This window comes from Eublepharis macularius, chromosome 12, assembly GCF_028583425.1.
Source record: "Eublepharis macularius isolate TG4126 chromosome 12, MPM_Emac_v1.0, whole genome shotgun sequence".
NCBI classification, from domain to species: domain Eukaryota; kingdom Metazoa; phylum Chordata; class Lepidosauria; order Squamata; family Eublepharidae; genus Eublepharis; species Eublepharis macularius.
In genome coordinates this window covers 13,520,095-13,530,757 of record NC_072801.1, presented here as the reverse complement: position 1 = coordinate 13,530,757, position 10,663 = coordinate 13,520,095, and the positions used below count along the sequence as shown (strand labels likewise).

The 10,663-nt window shown below is 48.5% G+C and overlaps 1 protein-coding gene across 1 annotated transcript; it reads right to left on the bottom strand.

Moving 5' to 3' along the window:
• Positions 1-666: 666 nt before the first annotated feature.
• On the bottom strand, positions 667-10,279 carry LOC129340663 (adenine nucleotide translocase lysine N-methyltransferase-like). Its single transcript, XM_054995580.1, has 6 exons — positions 10,242-10,279; positions 6,910-7,073; positions 6,079-6,183; positions 5,162-5,302; positions 4,556-4,606; positions 667-2,339 (listed from the first exon to the last, which is right to left on the bottom strand). The coding sequence occupies exons 2-6, from the start codon at positions 7,069-7,071 to the stop codon at positions 2,151-2,153; spliced, it is 648 nt and encodes a 215-aa protein (XP_054851555.1). The 5' UTR covers positions 7,072-7,073; positions 10,242-10,279; the 3' UTR covers positions 667-2,150.
• Positions 10,280-10,663: the final 384 nt, after the last annotated feature.

The window sequence follows — 10,663 nt, the reverse complement described above, 5'->3', positions numbered from 1 at the left end:
TGACAATGCATCTGATGAAGAAAGCTGAAGTTCTCAAAAGCTGACGATGCATCTGACGAAGACAGCAGTGGTTCTTGAAAGCTGACGATGCATCTGACAAAGAGAGCAGTGGTTCTCGAAAGCTGACAATGCATCTGACGAAGAGAGCTGTGGTTCTCGAAAGCTGACAATGCATCTGATGAAGAGAGCTGAAGTTCTCGAAAGCTGACAGTGCATCTGACGAAGAGAGATATGGTTCTCGAAAACTGACAATGCTCTCTGATGAAGAGAGCTGTGGTTCTCGAAAGCTGACGATGCATCTGACGAAGAGAGCTGTGGTTCTCAAAAGCTGACGATGCATCTGATGAAGAGAGCTATGGTTCTCAAAAGCTGACGATGCATCTGACAAAGAGCTGTGGTTCTCGAAAGCTGACGATGCATCTGATAAAGAGAGCTGTGGTTCTCAAAAGCTGACGATGCATCTGATGAAGAGAGCTGTGGTTCTCAAAAGCTGACGATGCATCTGACGAAGAGAGCTGAGGTTCTCGAAAGCTTATGCCACAATAAAGTTGGTTAGTCTTAAAGATGCTACTGGACTCTACTATTTTGCAACATGGCTCACTCCTCTGATTCTGTACACTACACCACATTGGTTCTTGAGGTCCAAACCGAAGCAGTTTTCTCATGTAATATTTGTATCCTCCCCCAAACATACTCCAAGCAATTGTCCTTTACTGCTGAAGTTTATGCCCTTGCATTGGTTTCCAAAGCAGAGTTTGGTTTTTGTGGGGTGGCTTTTTAAAGCAACAATATATGGTTTCAGCAACCTCTATCACACAAGCACAGTAAAACAATATTTTCATGCACAGTTCAGCATCCCAGGAACCACAACCTTTTCTGTTTCTTTTAAAATGAATTTCTAGCTCAGTAATTCTCTGAGAGAACCACTAGTGTGTTACAAGAAGCTCACAGTTAAAGTATATAAAATAATCTGTTTTTAAACAAACGGAGACATTGAACTTGATCCACCGAGTCCATTCTCAACCTGTTAATTACAAACTACAAAGGGTAAGTAGCAACATTTCCTGGGAAGGGCCTGTGCTCAGGTGGTCCCAAGTATGGGGAGAGGCCAATTAAACACAGAGAAACGATGAAGCTGCCCTACTGCTATGGCAACAGAGACACCCCAACCACTCATCAGATTGAATGAACAACTGGAAATGCCTCTGTCCACACAGACACCCCACACCTAGAAAACTGGCTGGGTAGGCAGGAGTGTTCTAGCCGTATCTCTGACAGTCTCTCTACGCAAGACACCTCGGCACGTGTTGGTCAAGTGTAGGGAGATGCAATGATAGCCGGGAAGGGTAGTTTAAAAAGACAGAGCTGGCGGAGATCGCTCCTCAGAGGGCTTGTTAATTTCATCTTCCCCTCCCAGAAGGCTCTGTCAATTTCACCTGTCCAGTCAAACTGTGTGGGATCGCAACCAGAGGGCAGCCAGGAATGGAACTGGTTGGAGCTGCCTTCCAGTAGGCTTGGACCTGGAGCAGTTATACTGGGCTAACGTTTCCCTTCTGGCATTTCACCGCTCCTTCACACAGCTCCAGAGTATAGCAAAGCCTTTGCCCTGCCGCCGGCTCTCTCTTTTTAAATTTCCCTTCCCGGCTGACATTTGCATCTCCCGACACGTGTTCTTCACGTGTCTGATGTCTCGTGTAGAGAGCCTCTGACTTGCCTGCTTTCTATGTGCAGGGATTTTCTTTTTGCATGAGAGGATCAAGTAAGCCCTCCCCTACTGTCCAAAATGAGAAAGGCCACACAGAAAGGCACCGCCTCAGTGATAATTAGACCTAAAACGTCGCTTCCCAAGGTACCGCATATATTGGGAGAGCTCACTGCAAATAAATTAAAACAAGTAAGTGCATTAAAACCCCATCAATTAGCCTGCCCCATTTTGGGGCAACGGCTCAAGGGAATCTCCAGAACTGGCATCCTCAGCCAGACAGGACTGCGATTGGGAGAAGCCCAGATCACGTGGGTTTGGCCGGCCAGATTGACACGTTGCCATTCCCTCTCTGCTCCCTTTGCAACCGGCACTTCAAGAGACCTTTGGCTGAACAAAGGGCCAACCTTCCTTAGTAGGCAAGAATGGCATCCATCGGCTTCAGTTCTTATACTGAGGTTCCTTCCGTATTGTCCTGCCAGGCTTGCCGTACCTGCTTGAGGTCATAGGCCCAGGCTTTATTCAGTCCATCCCCAGCCACACGTGTGGGAGGCCAGCTGGGCAGTGGAAAGCGCCCGGCTACCACTCGGGCCTCGTCGGGAAGTTCCATGAGCAGCTTTCTTTCCAGAAGCTGCAGCTGGAAAAGAAATTAAAGGAGCTGTAGTATTCAGGCTGGACTTTTTGTCCTCCTTTATTTAAAAACATCTGGTTCCACTGACCGTGGTAGTTCTCTGTATGACACTTAAGGTCCCCGGGAGCCACACAATCAATAAAACAAGCCTTGCCTGCAGAGCTCCATTTTGAAGTACAAAAAATACATTCAGGGCGAGATGAGAAGAAGGGTTAATTGTGAAAAGTCAGTGTCAGTTGCTCAGGGCCAGCGTGCCCATTGAGGCCGGGCCGGCAGCTGCCTCAAGCGCTAAAGCACCAAGGGGAGCGCCAGGGGCACGCACCACTGAGATCAATTGCCCCGTGCTGCTGCGCCCGGCCAGGAGCTCTGTGCTGCTGCCGCTGCTGCCACCGCTGCCACCACTGGCACACAGCTGCGGGCCAGGGGCGGCAGGTGGCTGGGGCGGCGCGCGGAACATCTGAGCCGGAGGGAGGATGCACATGTGCCACCCCAGCCACCTGCTGCGCCTGGCCCGCGGCTGCTGTGCCTGTCCAGGAGCGCATGCTGGCGGCGGCAGCGTGGAGCAGCTGAGCGGGCAGCCTCCCAGCCCTCCCGCTCAGTTGCTCTGTGCTGCTGCCGCCACTGCCACCGCCACACAACTGTGGGCCAGGCGCGGTAGGCGGCTGGGATGGCATGGGGCAACTGAACAGGAGGGCTGGGAGGCCACCCGTGGCCCTGCCCTGCGTGATGACGTCACACGCAGTCTGGGTGCACGTGCGCACCAACACCCCTGAAGTTGCCTCAGGCGCCAGAAATGCTGGTGCTGGCCCTGCAATTGCTGTAAGACCGCCTCTGGATCTGTTTCCACACAGCAGCCAAAAATGTCCCTCCCCCCTTGCCAAAGGTCTATAAAGCTGGCACGGAGTCCAAGACTCCAGTTATGGTTGCAGTCCAGCAGCTGGTATTCACAGGTATTCCACCATTTGTCCATCATGCTCAGCAGCCACAGATGATTTCTCCTTTGTGATTATTTTTCTTTTCTCCTTTTGAAGGTTAGCGGGCATCACCACTGCTTGAGGAAGTGAATTCCATAATTCACTTATGCACTGCGGGAAGAACTGCATTATCTTGTCTGTTGTGAATCTAGTACCTGTCAGCTTCCCGGGCCTGTGATCTACAATCTGTGCATGTTCTCCATTCCTCTGGCCCCTTCTGACCTGCAGGAAGATCATTCCCAGGCTTGTCTTGATGGGAAATGTAGGCGCCCTGGTTTTACAGCTTGGCTCTCCATTACAGCTGCAAGACCAGGACGCCTACATTTCCCATCAGAACTTGAGGGAAGCTGACAAGTGTCCAACCTGGGTCAGGCGTCACTTGTAGCTTGGCTCACGGTTTGGAGGCCTGGAGCTTTGAAGGCCAATGGAATGAAACCACTCTTCCGGCTTCTTCTGCAAGTGCAAGCTCCGCTCCGGGAAGGAGGTGATAATTTCATTCCCTTCTCGCTTTGCCTCCCCCTTTCCTCCATGCAGATCCAGTGACTCCAGGAATGCTCTTTATGTAGGTGGAAGGGGAGGAGAACTGGAAAACTTCATGCACCTTCCATGCACAGAGTTGGATACAAGCTATTAAGCACATGTTGGGATATTGTGGAAAGAGGGGGAAATGTTTCCTCCATCTATTGTCTCCTCTGATGATGCACAAATGGCATGAATAGGCACAGCCAGCAGTAAGCCAGTGGAAAAAAGTCACTGCAAGCGCAACATAGCTGTCACTCCCAAAACAGCCTTAATCCTAGTTTCTGAATAAATGTACAAAGGGCACTAAACCTCAAATAGTTTTCCTAGCTTGTGGGCCTCACAATCAAGCTCAGTAAAGCTTTTTGGTAACCCAGAGATCCTCCTTCCTCACCATAGACGATTAACAGGGCAATCCTAAACAGAGTTACTCCGGTCCAAACTCACTGAAATCAACAGGCTTAGACTGGCGTAACTCTGTTTAGGAGTGCATTGGTACAGTGCAACCCTCAGTAGAGTTACTCCAGTCTAAGCTCATTGATTTCAGTGGACATACATCGCGGTAACTCTTCTTAGGATTGCATTGTGAGTCAGTGGTTATTTACAAGCCTCGATTAATCTTTTTGTTACTGCTCAAGTATGTCCTACTATACTAATTAGTTCTCTAGAGATCTGGCTCAAATGTCTAGCTTTTCCTGTGCCAGTTTTAGGAAGAAACATTGTACTTACCACACTAGGTGCCAGGAACACAGTTACATTAAAACAGTCTGACAGATCCACCTTAAAAGAAACAGCCAGAACAGTTAACATGACCCAATGCCTAAGGCCCCAGCATCTCTACTTAGACAGGAACTTAGACTGTTCCTCCATTAAACAAACAACAACGACCCCCTGCTCACTCTTTGCACACAGAAAAATAGTCTTAGGGCCAAGCTACAAGTGTCGAATGACACTTGAACGGCAAGTGTATTTCTCCCTGTTCGCTTGCCCTCCACTTGCGCTCCACTCGAGCCACTTGCCGGTCAAGTGTCATTCGTCACTGGTAGCTTGGCCCTTAGAAGGCTAGAATGAATTCTTCAGGCTGAGCTGAAGTCCCCTCCGTGCCACGTAGGCAATGCCTTCTCTCCCCTGCAGCATGAAACAGTATAGTTTTTTTAAAAGGCCTTTACCACTTGGTTCTGCTGATTGAATCCAACCAGTCCTCAGTTCTTGATATATCAGTGAAACAAAAAAGACATGTAGATGGACAGTGAAGGAGACTGTCTCAGTGCTGTCATGCTTTTGCACCTTGTTGCTGTGCCCCATTCCTCCGTGCCATTTCCTGGAAGCTCTTACCTTCCACAGATCCTCTCGGCAGTAAGAAACCTTGCTGTAGCACCCAGCCTTCCAGGCACGATAGTTGGACAGCCGCAGCAGCCACGGATTGAGTTCGTAGCCGACAGCAGGTCTGAAGCCTCGTCTGTAGGCCTCCAGGACCTGGAAGCACAGCCAGAGTATCAAAGGCCTTAAGATGGCAGGACTCACAAGAGAGGTGCCACCTCACAAGATGGCAGGACTCACAAGAGAGGTGCCACCTCTTCCCAAAGGAGCAAAGAGGCCCAGCGTTTCCCACAGTGCTGCTATTTCCCAGAGTGCCATGGGGGAACAGGGGAGGAGGATTGCTCATTCCGAATGAAGTTTGTCCAGGAGATCCCCCCACCTCCTTCTATGCCATCCAGTCCCTCTTCCTCCTCCATAGCACTACCCTTTGCCCAGATCCAGGGCACCGAATGCGCTTTTCCTCCTAATTCCCAGATATATGCATATGGCCCAACTTGCACAAGTTTGGGAAGACTTACTGGGCATGAGCAGTTCACATGAGTTTGGAAATCCTTACTGGGCATGCTCAGCTTACTGTGCTGACTTTAAGGATACCTTAGAAATGAGGAGGGACAGAGCGTTGGGTGCTTTGGCTCCACTGATGGGGAGAAGCAGTGGGATGGGGTGGGGGGACAGGTTTCCTTAAAATATACTACTGAAATCTCCAGGGTTGCTTCAAACACTTGCCGAAGCGGTATCCTTGTACCTGGGTTGCACCTCTTCAGACCTCAGGGATGGGCTCACATGACAGAATGTCTGTCCACACGCACGCACACACACACACCCCTTCCTTATAGAAAACTAGTATTGCGGGGAGAAGGCACCTAGAACCCTTCTCCCTGGCCTGTAGCAAGCCTCTAAAAAATCATGTTCAAAGAGCCTCTGGTTCTTACAATTCTGCCATCTCCTGATCCTAAATCCACCATCTTTCCAGAGCGGCCTTCCAGTAGCAGCATCACGTTCTCCACTTGTTTGGCACTTGCTGGAATATATGGCACCTGGTTTGGAGGAGAGAGAATGGCAACAGCTGAATTGGAAGGGGTCCTGCTAGGGGTTGCCAACTCTGGGTTAAGAATTTCTTGTAGACTAGGTGATAGAGCCTGGGGATGGCAGGGCTTGGGGAGGTGCCCGTGGCGCAGAGTGGTAAGTGGCAGTACTGCAGCCCAAGTTCTGCTCATGACCTGAGTTCGATCCTGGCGGAAGCCGGGTTCAGATAACTGGCTCAAGGTTGACTCAGCCTTCCATCCTTCCGAAGTCGGTAAAATGAGTACCCAATTTCCTGGGGGTAAAGTGTAGATGACTGGGGAAGGCAATGGCAAACCACCCCGTAAAAAGTCTGCCAAGAAAATGTCATGATGTGACATCCCCCCATGGGTCAGTAATGACTCGGTGCTTGCACAGGGGACTTACCTTTACCTTTACCTAGGTGATAGAGCCTAGGGACGGCAGGGCTTGGGGAGGTAAGGGACCTCAGCGGGGTATAATACCTTAGAGTTCACTCTCCAAAGTAACCATGTCCTCCAGTGGAACTGATCTCTATCATCTGGAGATCAGTTGTATTTCTGGGAGATCTCCAGCCCTCTCCCTAGAGGTTGGCAAGCCTAGGCCTGGGTACAACCTACACATTGTGTGTGGATGGTCCATTCTACAGAAAATCATTTCCAGCTATCAATTCACTTTTTCACCCACCCTTTAATAGTCCTGCCAAATCACCTGTTGCTTACCTGTAATTTTAAAGGCACTTTGTGGAACCCAGGCATGAGAATTCCTGCCCACACAACATAGGCAGCCAGACCAGTCCCGGCGGCAATCTGCAGTAGGCCCCAGCCATCGACAGTCTTTCCACGCATCTCAGCAGCCAGCTGTTCTGTATCCTCAGGATCCATGTCTGCAAAAGCGAAAAGAATTTGCAAATCAAACTCTGCCTGTGCATTCCAAATGACAGCACTGGGACCCGCCCAACCTCACCCCTTGCCTCAGAAATCAGCCTAATTGGCAGAGAAGAGATGTCAAAAGTTTGCAGTTTCTTAGCAAAATTATATTTTGAGTGGTGCAGGTGCTTCTTGTTTTGATTTGAAAATTCAGAATACTGTCAAGATGAAGCTGAGTATCAGAAGGCACTGTTAAAAACCCTTTTAAAGGGGAAGAATGGTTTGAAATTGTTCCAAGCTCAGAATTAAGAAAAAAAGATTGCAAAACGATTACTTAGGAACAGGACTTCTTAAGCTCAGGTTTAATGCTGTGGATAACCAACATGCAAGGAAGTCACAAATGACACAGCAATGAAGGTTCCTGTCATACCTGGACAGTGTAGCAGGGCTCACAGGGCTAGCTGTGGCATACGTTCTGGCCTGCTTCTCCCACACCGCGTCTGTGCCAGTGGTCCCCAAAAGTCCCACCTCACCTTCAGGGCTCTGAACCAATCTTGTGATTTTGGCTTCATGCAAATCCAACTGTTTATCAGCCAACTGGAGCCCATCGAACACCACTAGCTCGGAGGGGGCAAGCAAGCTTCATTTCAAACCGGGGGAGGGAAAACTTTTCTGGTTCTGGTTAAGGCGTCAGATTATTATTTTTTATTTATTATATCTATTTTATTAGATTAGATTTTTAGTCTGCCCTCCCTGCCGAGCAGGCTTATGACAGAGCACAACATTTTAATTTACATAAAAACACTTAAAAGCAGATAAAACATTACAATAAAATTTAAAACACTACAAACAATAAAAACTTCTCAGATGGCGATGGAAGAGTTACTTCATTTCAGATTTGGCCCATATATCCATATCTATAGATATATATAGGGTGGTGGACAGATCTTCTCCAGTCAAGTCAAGTATGGCCGGTGGGGGCCCAGCCTAGCCTCCGCCATATGCCTGGCAGAAAACCTCTGTCTTACAGGCCCAGCGGAAAGATAATAAACCCTGCAGGGCCCTGGTTTCCTGGACTGAGAGTTCCACCAGGCTGGTGCCAGGACCAAAAAAAGCCATGGCTCTGGCTGAGGCCAGGCAAGCCTCCCTACGACCAGGAACCACCAGAAGTTTTTTGTGTGTAGAACAAAGTGTCCTCTGGGGTATATATAGGGAGTTTTATTTGGCTCTCTTAGCCAGTTTTACTTGGCTCTCTTAGATAGGATGGGTAGGCTCTGGGAAGAAAGCTTATTGTTACCTGACAAATAAGCACTCTGGTGGCAGGCAATGGCAAACCATCTCTGTTAGTCTCTTGCCATGAAAACCCCACCAGGGGTCACCATAAATCAGCTATGACTTGAGGTCACTCTCCACCACCACCAAGCACTCTAGTAAAAACCAGACGCACCAAATCCTTTGAAGCAATCTGTGTTTTGGAAACCATCTTGAGTAAACCTCCTAACTTGAGGTAATGTTTTGGGGAAAGGAAGCGAGAATCTCTCTTCGCTGTTTGTTGACCTATTTAAGCTGAAACATTCCACACATAACACTCTTGTTTAACAGCTATTTTTCTGTTAAATAAAACATGTTGGTTTTACCTTCACCTGTGTCTTATCTGTCCAGTTAAATATTTAGTAAAAGGGGGATTAAATTTACCTCACAAGTACATCCAATATTTGTTATTAAAGTATCTGAAGAACAGAGATGGGAGGGAGCACGGTGTCTATGCTATCAATACTTTATCATAAACTCATGCCACCCACTCTCATGAAAGTGAGCAGTTGGTGATTCAAAGATAAAAAGAGTCTGGTGTGAGGTGGTGGAAAGTGCCAAACGTCTCCTCACTGCCATTCACCAATTCACTTTTTCTCACTACCACCCAAAGTCTTCCTCCGGCTCCTTTCAATGTTCATTTGCCAATGGGTTAGCAGGCTTCAGTGCTAAGAAAGAGGAACAGCAGCACGGCCCAGGGATTTACAAGCAAAGTTTGGAACTGCATAGTGGTATGTGTTTTAATTTACACGCACATGTGCCTCTACAACACTCGTGTGTTTTCCTTGTGTGTGCACATGCTTTATAGCTTAAGTGTCACATTCCATAAGATTGATAAGCCTACAAAGAGTAAGAGAAAATCCTCAAAACTGGAAATTTGACAGTCCTAATACAGAATGCTTGAATATTTGAACTCACAAGCTTTCTTTTAGAACAGGACCCACCCACCTACCCCAGAACTGTACATGTCTGGTGGCACACTGGTGGCACACCAGCCTGGTGTGCACATGTCTGGTGGCACACTGAAGGGGGGATGACCACCCTGGATTCATAGAATCATAGGGTTGGAAGGTACCTCCGGGGTCATCTAGTCCAACCCCCTTGCACAATGCAGGAAATTCACAACTACCTTCCTCCCTCCCAATTCTGGCCAAAGTCCCCCTGCTATAATGTGGATGTCAGAAAGTGTGGAGCAGACTTTTGGGCCTGTCCCTACAAACTCCATTACCAAATATTTTATGACATACCTAGCAAAAATACCTGTCACCAGATTTTAGTGCACTGGACAGGATTGTACCAATATCTCTAGGGAATTACCTATGCATCACTCCAGTCTAAGCCCATTGATTTCAGTAGGCTTAGACTGGAGAAAGTCTGCATAGGTGAAATCACTGCTCAGCAGTGAAAGCACTGCTCAGCCAGGACTGGAAGACACAGGTTAAAGCCCCAACAGAGCAGAAGTGACCTCTTCCTAGTCACTTTAAAAAAAGAATAAAATGGGAGAGGAGAACCACGTTCACAGCCCAGAGTTTCTTGGAGGAAAGGCAGCAGGAACGTGATCAAATCCTGGCTCGATCTGAGACAAGGCAGCTCAGACGACTCTTGTTTGCATTGCAGTAATCCACGCGCAAGAAAGAGACCAGATTTCTGCTTCAGTTTAAATAGGAGGCGGGGAGAAGGCAAGCGAAGGGCTAACAATAGCTTCTAAGCGTGTGCAAATAAATGCACGTCTCCCCCCCCCCCCCCCCCCCGCATCAGGATGTCAAGTTTCCAGATCTGCAGCATGCAAATGGGGCTCCACGGCCCAGCACTTATTGGCACACACTGTAAGCCGCTACACCCTGCCCCTTAAGAAATAAATGCATGAAAAATACCCTCTTTATCTATCCCGGATACTTGGTTTGTTCCCCCTGCTCCGACGGTGCGACAGCTTTTTAGCTCCGTGCGGAAACCGGCCCTCCCCACACCTGGTTCCATCGCGCAGAAAGGCCCAAACTGCTGCCAAGTAGGGCAACTGCGTGGGCGCCTGGCTGGGATGTGTTTGCAGGCGTAAGCAACGTTTAGTTCGTGCGTATACACTTTATTTGTTTTATTTATGTAGTGCTTTAAAAAAAAAGTCCTCGCCCTCCTTGGAACTCAAAACAGCAGACACTTAATACAGAAGTAGATGCGGAGTCATTTAATCCAGCATTCGCTTGTCAGCAGCCTTAGGGATAATCAGTGTTTCTGATAACGTGCAGAGTGTCTTCCCAGTTCCCCCCCTCCAACGGCTTGCATCAGCCGTCCCCTGCTGACT